General features: G+C 39.2%; 1 protein-coding gene across 1 annotated transcript in view; it reads left to right on the top strand.

Annotated features, from left to right (window-relative positions):
• The window catches only part of GNAI3 (G protein subunit alpha i3), a 44,383-nt gene that overhangs the window by 3,574 nt on the left and 15,970 nt on the right, over positions 1–24,839 (top strand). Inside the window, 2 exon segments of the mRNA NM_001034677.1 lie at positions 24,034–24,076; positions 24,198–24,339. Coding sequence (NP_001029849.1) covers positions 24,034–24,076; positions 24,198–24,339 — 185 coding nt within the window.

Genomic DNA, 24,839 nt, shown 5'->3' with positions numbered 1-24,839 from the left:
TATCTCGATCCATTTCTTGATAGTTCCCCTTAGCAGACCTTGAGAAAGCATTGTTACACAAAAAGAGGTTAATGCTTTCTTCTTTAGGATTTTGCTGGTAGTGGCAGGGCAAAAATTAAGTTGCATGCAGAGTATTAGTTAGTTAGTTAAAGTCGCTCAGTCGTGTCCGACTCTGTGACCCCATGAACCACAGCACGCCAGGCCTCCCTGTCCATCATCAACTCCTGGAGTCCACCCAAACCCATGTCCATTGAGTCGGTGATGCCGTCCAACCATCTCATCCTCTGTCATCCCCTCTCCTCCTGCCCTCAATCTTTCCCAGCATCAGGGTCTTTTCAAATGAGTCAGCTCTTCGCATCAGGTGGCCAGTATTGGAGCTTCAGCTTCAACATCAGTCCTTCCAATGAACACCCAGGACTGATCTCCTTTAGGTTGGACTGGTTGGATCTCCTTGCAGTCCAAGGGACTCTCAAGAGTCTTCTCCAACACCACAGTTCAAAAGCATCAATTCTTCGGTGCTCAGCTTTCTTCACAGTCCAACTCTCACATCCATACATGACCACTGGAAAAACCATAGCCTTGACTAGATGGACCTTTGTTGACAAAGTAATGTCTCTGCTTTTGAATATGCTATCTAGGTTGGTCATAAGTTTCCTTCCAAGGAGTAAGTGTCTTTTAATTTCATGGCTGAAGTCACCATCTGCAGTGATTTTGGAGCCCAGAAAAATAAAGTCAGCCACTGTTTCCACTGTTTCCCCATCTATTTGCCATGAAGTGATAGGACCAGATGCCATGATCTTTGTTTTCTGAATGTTGAGCTTTAAGCCAACTTTTTACTCTCCTCTTTCACTTTCATCAAGAGGCTCTTTAGTTCCTCTTCACTTTCTGCCATAAGGGTGGTATCATCTGCATATCTGAGGTTATTGATATTTCTCCCAGCAGTCTTGATTCCAGCTTGTGCTTCCTCCAGCCCAGCGTTAGACTACTACTAAAAATCTTTTAGTTTGGGGGCAGATATCTCTGATAAAAGTAGTTCATTCTCTTACAGATGGTTGGTAAAACCGCGGACCTTGAGCTCTGTGCTTGTCACTCTGCCTCTCCGCCATGGTGTGCTGCTTCATGCTCTAGTTGCTTGGAAGGGAAAAGGGAGTGGATGAGTCCCTGCAGATATTTCCTCTTTTTCTTCCAACCCACTCTCTCCTTCCACAGGGTCTTTCACATCATGCCTTTTTTAAAAAAACAAAAAACCTGGGGTGTGTGTACTCCTTAGGGCTTCAGAAGATCCATAAACTTTATAAAATAGTTAGCAATATTTGTGGTTACATGGGGTTTTCTGGAGAGAAGAACCGTATCTTCATCAAGTTCTTCTATGATACGGCCTAACCTCCTTAAAGTCTGTCACCTTTGGACCGGAACATCAGTAGCTGGGCAAAAATGGGACATTCAGAATGCAAAGGGAAAACCTAGCACTGAAAAATCTTTTACCTCTTTTCTCTAAAGGTTTTTTACTTGGAATTTTGAGAAAACCGTTTTCTGTACTTTAGAGGGCTTCTCTTTCTACAGTTCCCCAGTGGTTAATGAACTGCTCACTGCCACTTGCCTCAAGTCAGTATATCCAGTACAGAACTTGCCTCCCCTCTTCACTTCTCTTCCCCAAATCCACCTCCTGTGAACCTTTCTGTTCTGGGATTATCATTCTCAAAATCACCTACCCTGAAAACTAAACTTTTTTTTTTTTTTAACTCCTGGCTTGCTCTTATCCATACAATCAGTCAGTTGCCAAATTCTGTGACTCAGTTGTTAACCAGATTTTTGTATTTCCTGAACCAGTAAAATGATTTTTTATGTTATTGACTTGACTAATGTCTCCAACATTATATTTTTCTTAGTAAACACATTTTTTTAACTATTCCAAGCACCATCTGTTATGATTACTATTTTAGTTTCCTTTCCTCCATGAAACCTTTTTGATGTTCTGAGTTGGATATGATGTATCCCTCTTTTTGAAACCTCATAGTACTTTTTATGCTATCATCTACCTTATATTATGGTTATTTGTAAACTTAGCAGCTCCTAACTATGTATGGCCTTTGAGGGCTGAGTGAACTTGGTGTTTTTATATCTTTATATCTGCTGCAGCACCTAATATAATGCTAAGGTGTTTTGCCTGTAAGAAACTCATTCATACTTGTTCCAGTCAAGGAGGTCTTTGTTGAAAAGACACAGTAGGCAACTTTATAGGCATCAGACATCCAAGGATAGATAAGAAAGGAAATACAAGCAGGTTGAATGCATGTGGAATGTAATACATGTCCCCTCCCCCCATTTCTCCTAGAGACTGGTCACTTGCTCTGCTTTGTTGGTAAGTCACCTCTTCAGATCAGCTTTCTCTGCTCACTCAGGACCTCTTTGCTCCTACTTCCCTTCCCTAAGTCTTCAATTTTGACTTACTGTGATACCTCTGGCTCACACACTGCCTAATCTGGTAGTTCAGGTACTTCATATCGTCTGACTCAGGTTCCCAGGATTCTCATTCTGGGTTCCTGGAAAAGAATATCAGATTGGCCCATCCCTTTCAGGTGCCTACCTGTGGTGGGAATATGGCAGGGTTGTGGGGTATCATGAGTTTCATAAGGCTGACCCTTTCAGGGACTAGGTGGGCCAAGTTCTCTATTAAAAAGGCTTGGCTAGAGAGTTAATGTTTAATAGATGATAATGCCTAGCAAAGAGTCGGACACGACTGAGCGACTGAACTGAACTGAATGCCTAGCTAGTAGACACTCATTAAATGTAAGCTGAACTTAATGGAATGAGATGAATTGAAGAGCTAAACATATCATTATTTAGTTTTTCTTTAATTCACAAGAGCATGGCTGCTAATTTTCAACATCAAGTTGTCATTTTGTGTAGTTGGGAGATGTAATTAAATTCAGCTTCAGGTAGATGCAAGATTTTAAGCTCCCATTATCAACATATCCAACTCAGAGATTTTCTTTCCAGCTGCAAGGGGGTTGAGTTCAATCCCTGGTAGAGGAACTAAGATCCTACATGGTGTATGGCAAGGTCAAACAAAACAGCAACACATCCAACCAGAGTAGTTAATATCACTTGAATTTAATTACCTTTTATTTATTTATTTATTTTTAATTTATATTTTTATTTTTGGCTGTGCTGGGTTTTCATGGCTGAGCGTGGGCTTTCTTTAGTTGTGGAGAGTGGAGACTACTCTCTGGTTGCAGTTCACAAGCTTCTCACTGTGGAGCGCAGGCTCAATAGCTGTGGCACACAGGCTTAATTGCCCCATGATATGTGCAATCTTCCTGGACCAGGGATCAAACCTGTGTCCCCTGCATTGGCAGGCAGATTCTTAACCTCTGGACCACCAGAGAAGTCCTACCTTTGATTTTTAATTCAGGAATTAATTTTCTTAAATGCATATAATCAGTTCAGAATCTATGCATCATTGTCCCTACTTTTTCCTGGCTAACTTTTCCCTCTATTATTATTAATTTTTTCCCTCTCTATTATTTTTATGAGCACCAGAAAATTGTCCGGAGCTAAGGGAGAGGGAAAATGGACCATTTTTCTCCTTGTTAATAACCTTGCTTAGAGGTTTTTGTTAGAGAGTAGGTAAAAACATTTGGTAAAGAGATTGCTCTTAGATTTTAGTTATCCATGCCGTGTCTTCTTCTGTTTGGTTTTATTTGGAAGTGGGGCTTGTTAGGAGAAATGGGAAGGAAGATATGCTTTAAGTATTCACGAGCTAGAATATTAGCAGTAAAGACCAAAAAATTAAAACGTGGGTCTTATAAGAATTGTCTAGAGCAGTGGACACTAAATTTGTTCAGATTACCAGTTTGTGGTATGTTGTTGTTGCTGTTTAGTTGCTAAGTCCTGTCTGACTCTTTGTGAAAGTCCCGTCTGACTCTCTGCAACCCCGTGGACTGTAGTCCACCAGGCTCCTTTGTCCATGGGATTTCCCAGGCAAGAATACTGGAGTGGGTTGCCATTTCCTTGTCTGGGGGATCTTCCTGACCCAGAGATTGAAGCAGGCACCTCCTGCTTGGCAGGAGATTCTTTATCACTGAGCCACCTGAGAAGTCCATAGGGTAGGATGAATTGGGAGATTGAGATTGACATATATACACTATTGATATTATGTATAAAATAGATAACTAATGAGAGCCTGCTGTGTAACTCAGAGAACTCTACTCAGTGCTCTGTGGTGACTTAAATGAAAAGAAAGGAATCCACAAAAGAAGGGATATGTATATGTCCCGCTGATTCACTTTGCTGTACAGGAGAAACTAACCCAACATCATAAAGCAACTATACTCCAATAAAAATTAAAAACATTTGTTTTGTAGTAAACAGAATACAGTAGACTAGCACTAATAAAATCCATCTATTTGGACTAGTAACTCAATTGAGAAATAGGAGATAGCATGTAATGTAGGGCAGAGACTGAAAACTGGAAGAGCAGTCCTCATCTCTGAGCTTCATTTTCCTTTTTCTGTACAGTGAGGTCCAACTTCAGGGGTCCCTTGTCTGTGAAATTAATATTGTCAACTAGATGGAATATTTTAGCAAGTTATTAACAAGGCTATATTTGTGTTATTTCTCTTTTTCTTGAGTCTGATTGAAAGTAGTGTAACATAATAAAGCTGTTTAGGAAGATAGTTAAAGACAAGTTTAAAACTTGAAAGACATAAATTCACGAAGTACTTGTATGTAAATATTCAAGAGGATATAAATAAATTCTTCTAGTATTTGATTTTCCTACCTATTTTAATTATCTTCATTTTGTCTAATTCTTTATCAGTGTTGGGCAAGTTAGAGTTATCTTTAAACTTTTATCTATCCAGGCTATTGTTTTACCTACGTAGCAATCATCCGTGTCATTTCTGTAATTCAAGCTTCTTGAACTGAATAACAGTGTTAGGATCACTGTTTAATTGTTCCAGTTTTGATGCAGCACTGTATGTAAATGGAATACACTATTTTTGATGTCTTGCTATTAGGTGCTAACAGAAATGAATATATCTGATAAGAACCAAGCAAAGAAAGGATACCAGAAAGACCAAATTTGTTTGACTTGTACCTGAATAATGGCCTAGGTGATCTTTGAAACAATTTTCAGGAGGATACAGTCTTGTGTTTTCCTTTTGGATATGCCGCACAGTTAATGGGATCTTCGTTTCCAACCAGGGATTGAACCAGGGCCCATGGCACTGAAAGCGCAGAGTCCTAACCACTGGACTGCCAGGGAGTTCCCAGATACAGTCTTTAGACATGAGTTTCCTTTGATTTCTGAATTTAACTTAGAAGATATTTAAAATTTAAGACTTTTAAGGATTAGCTGAGATACATTGTCCTGTTACTTTTTTTTTGCTATAGTCACATGTCTGTATCTCAGATAGGTAAATGTTTTAATAATCATATAAAAGTCTTAAGTTTTTTGAGTGTTGTTAGTATTTTACATCTCAAAAAATTTTCATTGCTTAAAAGTGGACGGTGTCCTATTTTTTTAGCTGTTTGTATAAATCTGTAGCTGGCATGACAGGCATGTCTCACCAGGATTGAAACATATACTATTTGTATATTTAAATTGTTCTTGTATTTCCTGCTTTTATTCACGTGGCCTGCTGTTAACACTTATTACACTTGTAAAACAGGGGCCATTTAAATCAGACCTCTTAAAAATGAGCAGTATAACCTGATTCTTGTCATATTGTAATTAATCTTCCTGTAGTGATTGATCGTGCAACCTATCTACATTTGGCTAAATACTCAAAATTTCCTTTATCCTTTCAAGTTGGATTTTAAAAGTAAAATAGTATTCCATTGAATTCTGAGAACTTAGGAACATGTTATCTTTAAACATTGTATTTGGATTTCTGTTTTAGTCATGTATTGAAATCTCTAGTTTTTATAGGTTTATTTAATGGATAGTAGTTTATACTTAGATATGACCTTGGAACTTACCAATATAATTTTAGAATCATTAGGTTAAAAATATTTTAAAATCAGTTGAGGAGCAGCAAAGCTCCTCTTTAGTCACTGCTTTTGAACTAATGAGGAAATGAATTTTGCCCTGTACCTTGAAGTTATGTTTTACAAATTACTGTAAATTACAGAAGGATTGTTTTAGAGTGAGATACCTTTAATAGAACATTCCCCCCTCTATTTACTGCAGTTAGAACATGGGAATTGTTAACTTCAGAACAGGACTTGGTTTGAAGTAATGATATAAATACTACAATGATTTATGTAGATATTGTAGTTCTGATGTATGTGACGTGATGGCACAGTTAAGACCTTTCTGTGCAAGTTATTTTAATATTGAGTTATGTATGTATTTCTGAAAATAAAAATTGAACTACTTCAGTTTAATGATGTAAGTCCTTTTTTTTTTTTTTTACCATTTTGCAGCATTAATAATTCTTCATGTTTAGGCTCGTTTTAGATTATTGAAAATAATTTCCTTTCTTTGTCTATATCTAAGAAGACACATGTGTTTCTTACTCTTTTATTTTTATTACAGTTGTAATTAAAGTCCACATTCATGTTCTCATTGATTTTGTAGTTTTCAACTTTTTCTAGACTACTTAAAAGTTTATTTAGTAAGCTTTTTGTTTGGGAATAATTTTAGGTTTGTAGGAAAGCTGCAGAAATAATGCAGGGAGTTCCTGTGTAGTATTTGCTTGATCTTCTTTAGTATTGATGTGTTACATAGCTGTGGTTTATTTGTCAGAACTAAGAGATTAATGTTGATGCATTAATGTTAATTTCACACTTTATTTGAAGTTCAGCAGTTTTTCCATGAATGTTCTTTTTCTGCTGCATAATCCAGTTCAGGACACTGCATTGCATTTAGTCAAGGTTACTTTTTATTAAGCTTTTTGGTTTTCAGTGTTCAGAAGGAGGCTTGTTTATTGACTTATTTATGATTAGGTATCTGATTGTCTTATGTGTACACAGGTACTTTGCTAGCCTGGAGATATAAATGAGAAATAGACAAAACTCTTAAGCAGTTCAAGTTGTGGAGATACACAAGTAAACAGTGGTAATGGAATGCTGTTATAGAAAAAATAGCCAGTTTTGGGAGGAGGGAGAGACATATCAGGGAAGTCCTCTCCGAGGTGACATTTGAGATAGACTTTGAAGGATAAATAGAAACTCTTAAGGCAGAGAGTAGAGAGAAGCACATCCAGGCAGAGGGAATAGTATGTACAAAGACTCAGAAATATGAATGAGCAAATAGATTTGCCCCGGAGTAAAGGGTTGGCATGGGAGGAGTGTAGGAGGTAAGGCTGGAAAGGTATACAGGGCATTTGGAGAGTATTGATTTGAATTTTTACTAGCTGTATTTTAAAAAGCTACATTTTACTGTCGCTAAGTAGATAAAGATTTGTTGTTGTTTAGTTCAACTTTGTGACCCCGTGGACTGTAGCCAGCCAGGCTCTTCTGTCCATGGGATTTCCTGGGCAAGAATACTGGAGTGGGTTGCCATTTCCTTCTCCAGGGGATCTTCCAGACCCAGGGATCGAAATGCATCTCCTGCATTATGGGTGGATTCTTTACCACTGAGCCACCAAGGAAGCCCCTAGGTAAAGGTAAATATAGATAGAATTTTGGGGAAATCATCTAGAGACTTTGCATTCTCCTTTCCTTTTATTACCTCTCTTTTTTGCCATTCTGCTACTAATTCATGCTCTAATAAAGGTTAGTAGAAAGAAATACATGTATGAACCCACTTTTTGGGGTTTTGACTTATAGCCTTGGTGAGCATTTATATGGTAAAGGAAATTGAAATTGTAGACATCCATAGGGATGTATAACTGAATTTGAATTGAAACTGAACTGAAATTGTAGACAACTGAATTTATATTTTGTTACTGGTGAATTTTTAAAGTTGGCATTTGCATTCAATTAAATAGGCATTTAGAAAAGTGCTGTATGCTGCCATCAGTGTTTGAGACTTAGGTAGCAGTATGATTCTAATATTTTTAAATGTGAAAATTTGATGAATGGATGTAACATTACAGTTAACTTTGTAGGACATCACTGCTATGAATTATTTGTATGGGTTAAATGTGTATTTCACATTTCTGTTTCACAAGAAAATTTTGAGGCAGAGCTAGCTGGTAAGAAATGTGCCTATTTAAAAATAGTTTTCAGTCAGGTCACATGTATATACCATGTAATTTAGCCTTAGCACTACAGTGACTTTATGTTGCTCTGCTTTCAAAGAAATAAAAGGAAAGTTACTCACCAGAAGCCAGGATTAGAACATTGCAGCAGTCAGAAAATGAACCCCCTTCTTGCTCTCAAATGACTGATCCCTTAAGCACACTTGTTATATTTCATAAAAGTGAAGAAGAGAGCCTACTTCCCCCTTTTAATTGACTTGTTGTCCAAAGAAAACACATGATCTTTAGTAACACTGTTCATATTCTCAAGTGAAAATATTTTGAGGAGAGCTACTTGGCTAAGTGAGCTGCATCTTTTTTTTTTTTTTTAATATTTTGTCCCCATTTAGGTGGTTTATGAATGTTAACTTTCTACTTTATGGTTTATAATGTGGCTTGTAAAATGATAGGATCAAGTCCATGAAAGATGTGAAGCTGAACAAACCCTACACCACTGTGTAAGCCAGACATATCTTGGTTGTTAGAGATTAAAAAAAAATTCTCCCCATCCCTTATTGCGTATTTACCTTCTAGAAATATTTAATGAAAAAGTAATTGATACTGAGAGGAGACACATAGGTAACTTCAGATAACTGGTAATGTTTAACTTTTTATATTGAGTAATAGGTACACATATATTTGTTTTGTCTTGCACATGTCATAAATATCTCTTTTTACATTCAGTATTTAATTGAAGCAACTTAAAAAGGTTTAAAGGCCAGAAAAGGGGTTTAAGCCAGTTCCATTCAAAGTGGTGGTCATGGTGGTTTTGTTTTGTTGGGTCACAAGGGATAGAAAACTCACTGAAACTAGCTTAGAGTTGAAGAGGGGAATTACTGTTAAACTAGAGATAGATTTATGAAAGTGCAGGAAGAGCTGAAGAATCAGGCTGCAGAAACTGAAGCAGTATTGGCATTGGCCACCTGTTGTCTGCCTTTATTCTGTTTCTTTCTCACTGTCTTCATTATTCACCATTTCTGCCTCTTTTTACTTTGTCCTTACTGATTCTCCTTTGTGTCTGCCTCTCTCCTTTGTCTCCTTGGTCCCATACATTCTCTCTTCCCTCAGTTATTTTTCGTGTCTTCTTTTGTGCAGTCTCTCTCACATGACATCTCTGAGTCTCTGTGTGCATTTGTTTATACTGTTTTCTCTCCAGACCAGCTTTCTGAATCCTTTCCTTTATGGGGGGACTTCCCTCATGTCTCAGACGGTAAAGAATCTGCCTGCAGTGCAGGAGACCTGGATTTGATCCCTGGGTCAGGACAATCCCCCGGAGAAGGGAATGGCAACGCACTCCAGTCTTCTTGCCTGGAAAATTCCATGGACAGAGGAGCCTGGCAGGCTACAGTCCATGGTGTTGCAAAGAGTCAGACACGACTGAGCGACTAACATATCTTTATGGTATTGATGTGCTATAATGGTAGTCTTAGTTTTCACACATTGTGACCTTGTAGTTTAGGATGACTTTTTCTGTGTCTTCTAGTGCAGAGTCCTCCAATAATTGATTGGTTGAAATGGCAACCCACTCCAGTATTCTTGGCTGGAAAATCCCATGGACGGAGGAGCCTGGTAGGCTATACAGTTCATGGGATTGCAAAGAGTCAGATACGACTGAGTGACTTCACTCACTCACTCCAGTAAGGCACTTTGAGTGGTCTATCAACAAAATCTTTGCCAAACCTGAGAATGGACATTCTCAGCACCATGGGATAAAATGGTCATGAAATACAATCATGGCCACTGCTGACTTTCAAGGCCCACGAAAGGAGTTCAGGGTGAAAATCATAAATGAGGCACTCTGTGCTCTGGGAAAAACTGGCAGAACAGGCCTTCAGATAGTTAGATCCTTTCAGGAAAAGATTTTATGAGTTCCAATTCTTGCATCTTCTTATACCTAGAGAAACACTGACGTCATTAATGGTGACATCTGCTTTGGCTATTAAGAAAAATTTTACAGTTAAAAAGTCAAAATAGAGTGGCTATGGTTCAGACAGGGCTTCCCTTGTAGCTCAGTCGGTAAAGAATCTGCCTGCTGTGCAGAAGACCCGGGTTCGATCCCTGAGTTGGAGAAGGAAATGGCAACCCACTCCAGTATCTTTGCCTGGAAAATCTCATGGACAGAGGAGCCTAGTGGGCTGCAGTCCATGGGGTCGCAAAGAGTCAGGCACGACTGAGCGACTAACATTAACACACTCATCTTTTGGAGCTAGGTCACACAGGGTGTAGGTCTTCTGTCAGCCTGTGACTGGGTGGGTCCTGTGTGAGGTTTTTACTGATTATCCAGTCATAGAGAGGGCCATGGCCCAGATCCTGTAGTCCCCAACCCCCAAATGAAATAGGGATGTCTCCAGAAGAGGTTATGGGTAGGCAGGTACTCTTAATGTATCAATTAAGTTTAATAAAAATAGTGCACTTTTAGTCTCTTTGGTGATTGGTATATAGTTACTTCCTGGAAAAATCTTTCTCAGAGAGGAGACCCTTTATCTTTGTCCTAGTCACAACTCACTGCCATCTTTTATTGTTAAGATATTCATTCATTCTTTCATTCATTCAGTGAACAAATATGTAATGAGCACTCATAACATTTCTTACACTCTTTCAGGTATTGGATATAGAGTGGACAGGACAGATTGATAGCAGTTAATTTCACTGAAGCAGATAATGGGTATAAGAGAGCTGGAACAGGGTTTGAGAATAAAATTTAGAGGGGAATAGGGAGAATAGGGGGCTTCCCTGGTGGCTCAGATGGTAAAGAATCTGCCTGCAATGCAGGAGACCTGGGTTTGATCCGTGGATTGTGAAGATCCTCTGGAGGAGGGCATGGCAACCCACTCCAGTATTCTTGCCTGGAGAATCCCATGGACAGAGGAGCCTGGTGGGCTACAGTCCATGGGGTCGCAAAGAGTCGGTCATGACTGAAGGCCTAAGTACAGCTCAGGGAAAATAGGAGACTTGTGAGTGAGTCCAAATTTATTGTCAAATATAGTTGTGAGGTGAGAGTTGAAGACGTAACCACGAGTGGGTGTGGGCTGACTGAAGATAGCAGAGGAGTGGAAATGTCCTGTTTCTGTTAACTGCCCAACATTGAAAATTCCATCTATCGCAACTGGCATTCGCAAAATGTTGATTAGGCAACCACTGAATCTCATAGAAACTCAAGCCATTTCCCCCACAGTTATTATGTGTCTACTCTGTCCTACAATGTGCTCTAGATTGGGGATAGGGACACAAAAAGAAGGCAGTGTTTTTGTGCTTTCGAGGAGCAAGCTTTTGAGTTTAGGGCTAGTGGAATACTAAACAGACCCCAACTCAAATACTTAAAATAATTTGTTCAAATATTAGTGTTTTGGTGTTTGACATTAGCCTATGTAGGATCAAATTGAACCTGGTCAGAGTCACTTTGAAGGAGAATTACATAGATGTGGAAGGATTTTCAGGTTGTACCAAAAAGTTTCATTACCATTTTAATCAAAATCAAGAAAAACCCATTAGCAGTTTATGAGATTAGGAGCTGGAAAGAGAGTCAAAAATTTTTTTCTTATTGAGTATCCAGAGCTGGCTAGAGATAAAATGAGTTGATGTGACTGGGAAGGACAGTTTGGGGCTTAATTTTGGAAATTAACCTCTAGGGCTGATGCTGAAAGGAAATAATCTGTGCCAGCCATCAGAGCAGGGAGTATTAATTGACTGTGTTCAGAGGGAATAGGGGAGGCTTCAGCAAAGAGTTGAGATTGAATTGAATAGTATTTTCAAGAATGTTTAAATGCAGAAGACTGGCATGCTTAGAGGGACAGTGAGCTAGGTGAAAAAATTATATTTTAGGTTAAGGAAACTTGTTAATTTCACAAGAAAAATAGATCTAACTTCTCCTTTAAGACCATAAATTCCTAAACTTATTTGTCTTTGAAGTCACAGTGTCTAGCAGTGCCAGGCAATGCAAGATATGTTTGTGTTTTGTTTGTTTGTTTGTTTCAAAGGCTGAATAACAATTTTTGTTTGTTCTGTGATGTTTTCCCCATCTGTAATTTTGCTAACCATTTCTTTTACTGAGTTAGAAAGCTGGAAACTAGTCTTTGTGTTAAGCATCGTACCTTGAGACCTTCCCTGGTGGCTCAGACGGTAAAGCGTCTGCCTACAATGCGGGAGACCCGGGTTCGATCCCTGGGTCGGGAAGATCCCCTGGAGAAGGAGATGGCAACCCACTCCAGTATTCTTGCCTGGAAAATCCCATGGACGGAGAAGCTTGGTTGGCTACTGTCCATGGGGTCGCAAAGAGTCGGACACGACAGAGCAACTTCACTATCACTATCACTGTCGTACCTTGAAAAGCATGTTGGATGAAATGTCAGTTTTTTACCTTAATCTGAATTTTTATTCTGTTAGCTACTTTTGCCTTAATAGAAAGGAATCAGTATGAACAATAGATAATCTTTTTTAAAACATTTATTTTTAATTGAAGGATAATTGCTTTACAGTATTGTGTTGATTTATGCCAAACATCAACATGAGACCCCTCCCACAATAGATAATCTTATTGTAAATAGCATGAATTGTGCATCTGTGATCTTTAGTTATAGATATTCACATTTTTTTTTAATGAATAGTAATCAACTTGAATGTTATTCTAGTTTGAGACTGTATAAATACAGAGTATCCTTGAGCATGATTATAGGAGCTTGGCTGCTAAATAGCTCTTACCTTCTCACTGTTGTTGCGCTCTTTAATTCTTTCTGCTCTTTGTTCCTTCTTGACTAGAGTACATAATTGGAGAACATGCTGATCACTGTATTATGGTAGTACTGTGGATTGTTGAATTAATAGGAAGATGTGGCTCCATGGTTTGATTTGAAGCCTCTGTGTGTCAGAATTAGTTAGTCTGCCTTTAGTATTATAATACAGTCATTGAATATTAGCATACAGCCATAAAGCACATTGAGGCCAAAATCCTTCACCTTTTATGTATAAGGAAACGCGGCATTAAATGAGGTTACTTGCCCACCGTCACAAGCTAGTCATGGCAGAGCTAGCACCAAAGTCTCCTCTTGCATAGTGTGTTACTACGTGGCTGCCCTGGTGGCTCAGGCGGTAAAGAATCTCCCTGCAGTGTGGGAGACCCAGGTTCAATCCCTGGGTTGGGAAGATCACCTGGAGAAAGGCATTTGACTAAAAAAATCTTTTTAAGTGCCTGAGTTGTAAATGAAAGGTGAAAATAATTTAGAAAGAAAAATAAAATGTACTGACCAAGCTTTCAATTTGCTGTGGGAGAGATGCTGTCTATACCTATATGTTCCAGTCATGTGTTCCCATAGTCTGATTTTGGAGGCCTATGGAGAGTCCATGAGCTGTATCTTGGTCTAGCACTGGCTAGAGGGTTATCCAAAAATAGTGACATGCTGAGGGCTCTCCAGACCTCTAGAAAAGGGGTTATGCTGCAGCTATAATCCTGGGCTTTTAGAAGTTTCATGATTTTTCCACAGAAACAAGTATTTGAAAGGAAGAGAGATTTATCAGGTGCCACTGGAGTAACTACTAGTATATGAGGTAGAAGGAGGTAGTAGTGCAGAGACCTGTGGGGGAGCTTAAGAAACAGCTGCAGAGGTGCAGATGGGTGAGAAGTGTGGGAGCAGAGATAGCAGACAGGAGAATCTAGAACTGAAAATAGATTTAAGGAAGAAAGTGTCTTTGTTCCTCAGGGTGGGGCAGAGAAAATGACTAATGCTTTGATGTATTTGCTGCAGCTTTTAGGTTGTAAGTTGCTGTTTAAGTGTGTGAATCCAGATTCTATCTATAGTATTGTTGTTGTGAGAGAGCAGCTAAGTAATTACATCATTTCTACTGTGATTTTGAACCAACATCAATATCCAGTATCCAACAAGTTTTTATTAAGTTAAGCTCTTTGGGCCTTAACATCACTTGGTGGTACTCAGAACAGAGAAAACAGCATTCACAAATAATGGCTAGTTAAAATTTATTGAATACCTACTATGTACTGGGCACTGCTCTAAGAACCTCCTATGGACCCCTGTTTTATAGATGAAGAAATTTATTATACCTGATGGCACATAAATATGAAAAACCATAATAAACTCACGTACCTTCTTTGGGTTGACTTTAAAGTTTTCTTTTAGTCAAAAGTGAAAGAGAAAAAGAGGAGGTATCAGGTGACATGGTGTTTTTGAGCGTCAGCCATCTTTCAGGGTTTTTAAAATCAGTGTGTATGTAAGCTAAATGTGTTTCCTGATATATAATGATTTATTTATGTTAGCAATTCACTGACCTTAAAAAGAAAATCTGCAAAGAAATCATCACTACCTCTTCTTTTCATACCCATAATATAGTATATGTTGTGGGAAGAAATAGAGGGGGCCTATGATGAAACCTGCTCTCAAGGAGCTCCTTAAAAGTAAAATTTAGAATATATTTAGGTAATTACAGTGATTTTACAGTAGACTATGTACTGGTAAATTGGTTTTGGTTTTACAGTGTTGGTGATTGTGTGCACCAAGCTGTACACATGTTTCTTTCTTGTTCTGTTTGACAGTTTATAACATGATTTTTAAATTATTAATAATTCTATTCCTTTATTCTCTGCAGACTGCCTTGCTTCTTTTATTGAAAACAGCATCTAACTTAGTTATTTGTCTTCATTTTCTCCTTTTTTCCTTTTTATATAGGATGTCCCTTAGATAAATATTGTTATAAGGATAAATCTTTTAAGCCAAACTTATCCCATTCCTTCCTGTCTCTGGAAACTTTCAGATTTTTCCCCTGTATATCCTGTCGCCTGCCCAGTTCTGCCTCTTCTGCCTACAAAGTCATCTTCAGTTCCTTCCGCTCCAAGCCAGAGTCGGTCTTTGCAATTCCTTTGTGTCTACTCCATTCTTTATATCCTTACTGTTGAAGATTGGACATAGTTAAATGAATCTCTCCTTCAACTTGATGAATTTTGAAGGAAGATATGTAAAAAGATGTAGGTAAAATTAGGAAGTTTCAAACCCCACATGTATATTAGGGGAAGAAGGTGAGACAAGGAAAGCAGTTTAGGGAAAACCTAAGAATGAGAAGTTACTAGAGAACTTACTTTTGAAGCAGTGGAGCACAGAGGATTGAGGTGAAAGTAAAGAGTTCAGACTAATAAGAAAAAGGCTTATAGAAAATGTTTTAAGAATTTGGAGAATTATTAGATAAACTGATTTTTTTTTTTTCTAAAATAGAGCCTTTTGGAGATGATGAGAAGGAAGAGGGGCCTTAAGCTAGAAGTTTGAGAAAATTATAGCAGTAACATACAATAGATGTAATGTCAGGCTCAGGCATGTGAAGAATAGAAAGGATTAATCTGAGAAATGCATAAGAAGAAGATTTTATTACAGCCTGATGTAAAGAAAGAAGGGTGAGTGGCTTCCAGATGACTCTTAGATTTCGTGTTGGAAGAAAGATAAGATGGTGGTGCTTTTCATAATGATCTAGAAACTGAATGGGTCAAAGACTTGGTATAAAGTGATTCTTTTCTTTTCTTGTATGAAGTGCCATGGAATGCCCCCTGAAACAGATCCTGTGTTTAGTTCTGTGGTAAGAGGTGCTTTCTTTTAAGAGATAGAACTGGATGCCTGGTAAAAACCTGTATGTTGTGTGATAATGTTGTATGATAAAGAGAAGACAAAGTGACATTTTATGAGTAGGTTTGGAAAAACATGAGAGAGAGCAACATTTAAAAAAAATCAGCACCTTCATAGAGTAGAACTTAGTGGGATGAGTAGAAATTGATTCTGAGATTAATAAACTTATTTCACTCAAAATAATCCAACATCAGTGATTGAAATGCTGTTTTCATTATATAAAAGATTGGTACACATTACTTCATTAATCGCTACTTTTCATAGTTAATTTTGTAGTTATTGCTAACATAGGATAATCTGGGAATTGTGTGTCTGAGACTGTATAAAATGTAACTGGTATGCTATTGTATTCTCTTCCTCAGAATGAAATCATTAAGGTTTTTTTAGATATGCATGGGCAAAATCACTTCTTTCCAACACTGCTATTCAGTTCAGTTCAGTCACTCAGTCGTGTCCGACTCTTCGTGATCCCATGGACTGCATGCAGCACGCCAGGCTTCCCTTTACATCACCAGCTCCTGGAACTTACTCAAACTCATGTCCATCGAGTTGGTGATGATATCCAACCATTTCATCCTTTTTCATCCCCTTCTCTTCCTGCCTTCAATCTTTGCCAGCATCAGGGTTTTTTCAAATGAATCAGTTCTTCCCATCAGGTGGTCAAAGTATTGGAGTTTCAGCTTCAGCATCAGTCCTTCCAATGAATATTCAGGGCTGATCTCCTTTAGGATGGACTGTTTGGATCTCCTTTCAGTTCAAGGTACTCTCAAGAGTCTTCTTCAACACCACAGTTCAAAAGCACCAATTCTTCAGTGCGCAGCTTTCTCTGTAGTCCAATTCTCACATCCATACATGACTACTGGAAAAACCATAGCTTTGACTAGACAGACCTTTGTTGGCAAAGTAATGTTTCTGCTTTTTAATATGCTATCTATGTTGGTCATAGCTTTTCTTCCAAGGAAAAAGCGCCTTTTAATTTCGTGGCTGCACTTACCATCTGCACTGATTTTGGAGCCCCCTAAAATAAAGTCTGCCACTGTTTCCATTGTTTCCCCATCTATTTGCCATGACGTGATGGGACCAGATGCCATGATCTTAGTTTTCTGAATGTTGAGTTGTAAGCCAACTTTTTCACTCTCCTCTTTCACTTTCATCAAGAGGCTCTTTAGTTCTTCTTCACTTTCTGCCATAAGGGTGGTGTCATCTGCCTATCTGAGGTTATTGATATTTCTCCAGGTAATCCTGATTCCAACTTCTGCTTCACCCAGCCCAGCATTTCTCACGATGTACTCTGCATGTAAGTTAAATAAGCAGGGTGACATTATATAGCCTTGATGTACTACTTTCCCAATTTGGAACCAGTCTGTTGTTCCATGTCCAGTTCTAACTATTGCTTCTTGTCCCACATACAGATTTCTCAGGAGGGAGGTCAGGTCATCTTCATTTCTTGAAGAATTTTCCACAGTTTGTTTTGATCCATAACAGCCAGAGGCTTTGGCGCAGTCAATAAAGCAAAAGTAGATGTTTTTTTGGAATGCTCTTGCTTTTTCGATGATGCAGTTTGATGTTTGGCAATTTGAACTCTGGTTCCTCTGCCTTTTCTAAATCCAGCTTGAACATCAGGAAGTTCACGGTTCACATACTGTTGAAGCCTCCTGGCTTGGAGAATTTTGAGCAGTACTTTGCTAGTGTATGAGATGAGTAAGGTTGTGCGGTAGTTTAAGCATTCTTTGGATTGCCTTTCTATGGGATTGGAATGAAAACTCACCTTTTCCAGTCCTGTGGCCACTGCTGAGTTTTCCAAATTTGTTGGCATATTGAGTGCAGCACTTTCACAGCATCATCTTTTAGGATTTGAAATAGCTCAACTGGAATTCCATTACCTCCACTAGCTTTGTTCATAGTGATGCTTCCTAAGGCCCACTTGACTTCACATTCCAGGATGTCTGGCTCTAGGTGAGTGATCACACCACCATGGTTATCTGGGTCATGAAGATCTTTTTGTATAGTTCTTCTGTGTATTCTTGCCACCTCTTCTTAATATCTTCTGCTTCTGTTAGGTACATACCATTTCTGTCCTTTATTGTGCCCATCTTTGCATGAAATGTTATCTTGGTATCTCTGATTTTCTTGAAGAGATCTCTAGTCTTTCCCATTCTATTGTTTTCCTCTATTTCTTTGCATTGATCACCGAGGGAGGCTTTCTCATCTCTCCTTGCTGTTCTTTGGAACTCTGCATTTAGATGGGTATATCTTTCCTTTTCTCCTTCGCCTTTTGCTTCTCCTCTTTTCACAGCTACTTGTGAGGACTCCTCAGACAACCATTTTGCCGTTTTGCATTTCTTTTTCTTGGGGATGGTCTTGATTACTGCCTCCTGCACAGTGTCAGAACCTCTGTCCATAGTTCTTCAGGCACTCTATCAGATCTAGTCCCTTAAATCTATTTGTCAATTCTACTGTATAATCAAAAGGGATTTGATTTAGGTCATACCTGAATGGTGTAGTGGTTTTCTCTACTTCAATTTATGTCTGAATTTTGCAATAAGGAGCCCATGATCTGAGCCACAGTCAGCTCCCAGTCTTGTTTTGCCTCTCCATTTTTGGCTGCAAAGAATATAAACAACTTGATTTCAGTACTGGCCATCTGGTGATGTCCACGTGTAGAGTCTTCTCTTGTGTTGTTGGAAGAGGGTGTTTGCTATGATGAGTGTATTCTCTTGGCAAAACTCTGTTAGCCTTTGCCCTGCTTAATTTTGTAATCCAAGGGCAAATTTGCCTGTTACTCCAGGTATGTCTTGACTTCCGATTTTTGCGTTCCAGCCCCCTATAATGAAAAGGACATCTTTTTTGGGTGATAGTTCTAGAAGATCTTGTAGGTGAGGTCTTCATAGAACCGTTCAACTTGAGTTTCTTCACTACCGTAAGAAAGTTCTTTGTGTGCTACTTGATTGTTACTATTTTAGTACCACCCCTGATTGTCAATTAAGTGGTAAGAACAGAGATAAAACCATATATAAATGTTCTTTTTGATTCTGTAAAAATGTAGATATCTGGAATTTTAAAATGATTTGAATGTTATTTCAACCAGTTTTGGTTGATAAAGTTGAGAAATATTAACAACGGATTATAAAGGATTATGCTTTTAAAACAAAAGTTATTCATCTGTTCAACGTTGCTTACCTATGTAACCAATTTATATCAAGTGCAGTTCTAGACCCTCAGAATACAAGGATGAGTAAACATTCATGGAGCTTATATTTTGTGGAGAAGACAGGAAATGAACAAATAAATAATGTGAAGAAGTGATTGGTAGTTTGTAAAATATAACAGAGTAAAAGGAGAGAATGTGATCAAGTAGGGGCTGTTTTGATAGATGAGTCAGGGAAGGCTGTTTTGATAGATGAGTCAGGGAAGGCTGTTTTGAGGGAAGCAGAAACCTGGATGCAGAAGATATTGCAAAAATTTATTACAGGCAGAAGGAATGGTAAATGTGAAAATCATGAGTCAGGATCTAGCTCATTGAGAACCAGTTTGGTATGTTGGAGGAAAAGCAAGAAAGCTGGTCTGACAAGTGCAGAGAACAAAGTGTAGAATAATAGGAATTGAGGGTGAGGGAGCAGGCAGGGGCTGAAGCATATTGGGCCTTATTGCCTGTAAATTTTATTTTGAGTGTAATTGGACAATATAGGAGAGTTTGGGGACAGAGTTGTGACAAGGTCTGATTTACATTTTACAAAATTCATTCCAGCTAGTGAGTGGAAAAGTGACCATAGGAAAGGTGAGATCTGAAGCATTCGACCATTTGGAGTCTTTTGCAGTGACTAAGTCTGTGATTTCCAGTATACTCATGACCATCCATTGTGGTGCAAGAAGTAACTGTTAGAGCTGTATATTTATATTTATTTTTAAAAGTTAAGCTCTACTAATTCAGTACACATATCTGTCCTGGCACCCACAGTCCCTCTGTATATTAGCTGCATGTCACCAGTTTTGGCCTGAGCAGGTGGGTAAATGCTGATGTCATTTACTGAGAAGACGTGGTAGAGCAAGGTTGGTTTGAGGATCAGGGTGGGGAAGCAGTAACTCATTTTGGACATTGTGAGATGTCTACTAGAAATATGAGATTATCAGGTAAGAGATTTACATTTATGACCCTGGAGTCCAGGTTAGAAGCCAGGATTTAGATTAGAGATTGAGAATCATTAGCAAAGAGGCAGTGTACAAGAACTTTGGAACCATCCTGTGTAAATGCAGTTTTCAACTTTGGCATTCACTGTGTAATGGTGGACAAGTTAATTTACCATCTCTATAAAACGGAGATAGTAATAACATGTGCGTCACTGGGTTATTGTGAGGGTTAAACGAGTTAACACAAGCAGAGTGTTTGAACAGTGTCTAGCATGTATTCAGTGGATGTTGCTGTTGCTGCTGCTGCTAAGTCGCATCAGTCGTGTCCGACCCTGTGCGACCCCATGGCAGCCCACAGGCTCCCCCGTCCCTGGGACTCTCCAGGCAAGAACACTGGAGTGGGTTGCCATTTCCTTCTCCAATGCATGAAAGTGAAAAGTGAAAAGTGAAAGTGCAGTCACTTAGTCGTGCCTGACTCTTGGCGACCCCATGGACTGCAGCCTACCAGGCTCCTCCGTCCATGGGATTTTCCAGGCAAGAGTACTGGAGTGGGGTGCCATTGCCTTCTCCCCAGTGGATGTTAACTGTTACCAATTTATGAATGGTGTTTAAAACTATGAGGTTAGATGCAATGGCCTAGAGAGTCAATGTAGGTAGAGAAAGCATCCAGGGAAGGAGCCCTGAAGCAATACAACCTTTAGAATTCAGAGACAGGACAGAAGACACTGAGGAGTGGGGTAGGAGTCAGACCAGTAGGGTGTGGGTTCTAGTAGCTGCCTAGTGAAGAAAATATTTCAGAAAGAGTCATCAACTTGGACAAATTCTGCTTTTGAGGGTTTGAGTAAGATGAGGACTGAGAATTGACCACTGGATTTGTTAAGATGGAAGTTACTGAAGACATTGAGAAGTGGTTTCAGTTGAGAAGTGCATAAACATCTGATTGGAATAGGTTAAGGAGAATTGGGGGTACAGAATTGGACAACATAGAGGGGTTTGGGTATAAGAGGAAGAGAGAAAATGAAGCGGTAGCTAGAGAAAGATTTGTGGAGTCAAGAAAAGGTAGAAAGTGGGGTGTGTTTGAGGGACTTCCCAGGTGGCGCTAGTGGTAAAGAACCTGCCTGCCAATGCAGAAGACATGGGTTTGATCCCTGGGTGAGAAAGATCCCCTGGAAGAGGGCACGGCAACTCACTCCAGTATTCTTGCCTGGAGAATCCCATGGACAGAGGAGCCTAGTGGCCTATAGTCCATGGGATCGCAAAGAGTTAGACGCAGCTGAAGTGACTTAGTACACATGCATGCATGGGGTGTGTTTGTATTGATTATAAGATAGAAGGTCAAATAGCAAGTTTGTATACTGATGAGAGCGAACCAGTGGGTAGAGAAAACTCAATGATGTTTGAGTGACATGGACTAATTGTAGCAGCCAAGACCTTGAGTAGGTAAAATAAGGTGGATAAGTGCAAAGTTTGGAGGGGTTAGTCTTAAGATAGTTCATCCACTGGTGAAGGTAGAGAAGATTAATGGAGGTGCAGATAGACGAGGTGGCAAGAATACACAGAAAAGTGAAAGTGAAGTGGCTCAGTCGTATCCGACTCTTTGCGACCCCGTGGACTGTAGCCCACCAGGCTCCTCTGTCCATGGGATTCTCCAGGCAAGAGTACTGGAATGGGGTGCCATTGCCTTCTCCAGGGGATCTTCCCAACCCAAAAGAACTATACGAAAAGATCTTCATGACCCAGATAACCACGGTGGTGTGATCACTCACCTAGAGCCATACATCCTTCACATACATCCTGAAATGTGAAGTCAAGTGGGCCTTAGGAAGCATCACTATGAACAAAGCTAGTGGAGGTGATGGGATTCCAGTTGAGCTATTTCAAATCCTAAAAGATGATGCTGTGAAAGTGCTGCACTCAATATGCCAACAAATTTGGAAAACTCAGCAGTGGCCACAGGACTGGAAAAGGTGAGTTTTCATTCCAATCCCATAGAAAGGCAATGCCAAAGAATGCTCAAACTACTGCACAACCTTACTCATCTCACACACTAGCAAAGTACTGCTCAAAATTCTCCAAGCTAGGAGGCTTCAACAGTATGTGAACCGTGAACTTCCTGATGTTCAAGCTGGATTTAGAAAAGGCAGAGGAACCAGAGTTCAAATTGCCATACATCAAACTGCATCATCGAAAAAGCAAGAGCATTCCAGAAAAACATCTACTTTTGCTTTATTGACTACGCCAAAGCCTTTGTGTGGATCAAAACAAACTGTGGAAAATTCTTCAAGAGATGGGAATACCAGACTATCTGACCTCCCTCCTGAGAAATCTGTATGCGGGTCAAGAAGCAACAGTTAGAAGTGGACATGGAACAGCAGCCTGGTTCCACATTGGGAAAGTAATACATCAAGGGTGTATATTGTCACCCTGCTTATTTAACTTCTATGCAGAGTACATCGTGAGAAATGCTGGGCTGGATGAAGCACAAGTTGGAGTCAGGATTGCCAGGAGAAATATCAATAACCTCAGATAGGCAGATGACACCACCCTTATGGCAGAAAGTGAAGAAGAACTAAAGAGCCTCTCAATGAAAGTGAAAGAGGAGAGTAAAAAGTTGGTTTAAAACTCAACATTCAGAAAACTAAGATCATGGCATCTGGTCCCATCATGTCATGGCAAATAGATGGGGAAACAATGGAAACAGTGGCAGACTTTATTTTGGTGGGCTCCAAAATCAGTGCAGATGGTAAGTGCAGCCATGAAATTAAAAGGCACTTTCTCCTTGGAAGAAAGCTATGACCAACATAGATAGCATATTAAAAAGCAGAAACATTACTTTGCCAACAAAGGTCTGTCTAGTCAAAGCTATGGTTTTTCCAGTAGTCATGTATGGATGTGAGAATTGGACTACAGAGAAAGCTGCGCACTGAAGAATTGGTGCTTTTGAACTGTGGTGTTGAAGAAGACTCTTGAGAGTACCTTGAACTGAAAGGAGATCCAACCAGTCCATCCTAAAGGAAATCAGTCCTGAATATTCTTTGGAAGGATTGATGCCAAAGCTGAAACTCCAATACTTTGACCACCTGATGGGAAGAACTGATTCATTTGAAAAAACCCTGATGCTGGCAAAGATTGAAGGCAGGAAGAGAAGGGGACCACAGAGGATGAAATGGTTGGATATCATCACCAACTCGATGGACTTGAGTTCGAGCAAGCTCTGGGAGTTGATGGACAGGGAAGCCTGGTGTGCTGCAGTTCATGGTGTCGTAAAGAGTTGGACATAACTGAGTGACTGAACTGAACTTAGATAGATTGAAGGGTTTGGTTATGGGAAAATGAGATAATTTTTTCAGAGTGTTTTACGTTTGCCCATAAGAAGGAGGCAGAATCATTAGCTGAGAGTCAGAGTGGGAAGGGGTTTGTAAAGTTTGAGAGAGAAGAGGTGGTATCGGATAGGCATCTTGGGAAGTAAGACAGAGTTCACTAGGGAAGTGCAGGTGGAATGTCAGGGCATTCAGGGGCCCCGTGGCTGAGGAGGGAAGTGTGATTTTGAGGGAATATACAGTGGAAAGGTGGTAGAGACAACGCCCCCTCTGCTTCTGTTTTGAACTCTTTAGTCATGGCCTAGAATTGACCATTGGATTTGTTAAGATGGAAGTTTCTTCTCAGGTTCATGGATATAGACAGAGGAATTAGTGAAAGTGAATAAGCCAAAAAATAATCATTTCCTTTTTGCCTGTATTCAGTACCTGTATCATGCACAATGTTTCATGTAGATGATGAGTTTGTAGAGGTGTGTATGTTGCCATATCTCCTTTAGAGTGCCTGCTTTACACAAGTTATATCAAGATGGCACTGGGACACTTTCAATGAATTATATTTGGTTGGTGAAGAAAGTAAAAAAATATGTGTGTGTGTGTGTGTGGTGTGTGTGAAATCTCTAATGGAGAAGCTTTGTAGTTTTTCCTGATAGAAAAACCTCATCAAAGTTTTCCCTGGGACCTGTGGTTTCTGTTAATCTAGAATTATCACTCATGTTGACTTCATACTTTTGAGCTGGATTACAGATGAATTCAAAGTCTGGTTTTCTTTTCTTTCAGGTGCTGGAGAATCTGGCAAAAGCACTATTGTGAAACAGATGAAGTAAGTTGGAACATGGTCTTTTGTAAAACTGTTCGATATGTTTCCTCAAAATGCGTAAAAGTCCATAGTGTCTTTCATTTAAGTTCCATGGTAATGATTTGTGGTTTTCTTTTTTTTAAAGAATCATTCATGAAGATGGCTATTCAGAGGAAGAATGTAAACAATATAAAGTAGTTGTCTACAGCAATACTATACAGTCTATCATTGCAATCATAAGAGCCATGGGACGGCTAAAGATTGACTTTGGGGAAGCTGCCAGAGCAGTAAGTGCTTCTCATTTCCTCTTTACTTGCCCTTTTTCAGTAGATGCAGTTAAGCAAAATCTGCTTCATGTTTTAGGGAAATAAATTTAAGTGACAAGATGTAGCAAAGTACTGTATGCTCATTTGAGATGTGTTAACTATCTACTTTAAGAGATATTTGATTACTGCCACAAATATAAATCTAGGAAATCGGATTCTGTGGATATACTGTAGGTTTTTGTGGTAACTTTTATTTACTTGCTGCTTTTACAGCACTGTTGACGTTTGTAGTAGTAAATGATAATAAATTAAAATGATCTAAAAGAGGTTGTCATGATAAGTAGCTCTGCTTTCTGAGGTGTAGAGATTAAAAACAAATATCAGTCTCTGGGATAAACTTGATAAGGACATGAACACTAAGTCTCAATTTTAGAGGCGATTTTCTGGTATTCAAGAATACTGTGTCCTTATACTACACTGTACTATAGGCTATAGAATTGAGTTTTACCATGTCCTAGTAT

The sequence above is a fragment of the Bos taurus genome, chromosome 3 (assembly GCF_002263795.3).
Source record: "Bos taurus isolate L1 Dominette 01449 registration number 42190680 breed Hereford chromosome 3, ARS-UCD2.0, whole genome shotgun sequence".
In the NCBI taxonomy this organism is placed as follows: Eukaryota; Metazoa; Chordata; class Mammalia; order Artiodactyla; family Bovidae; genus Bos; species Bos taurus.
This window is presented reverse-complemented; position numbering and strand designations above follow the sequence as displayed.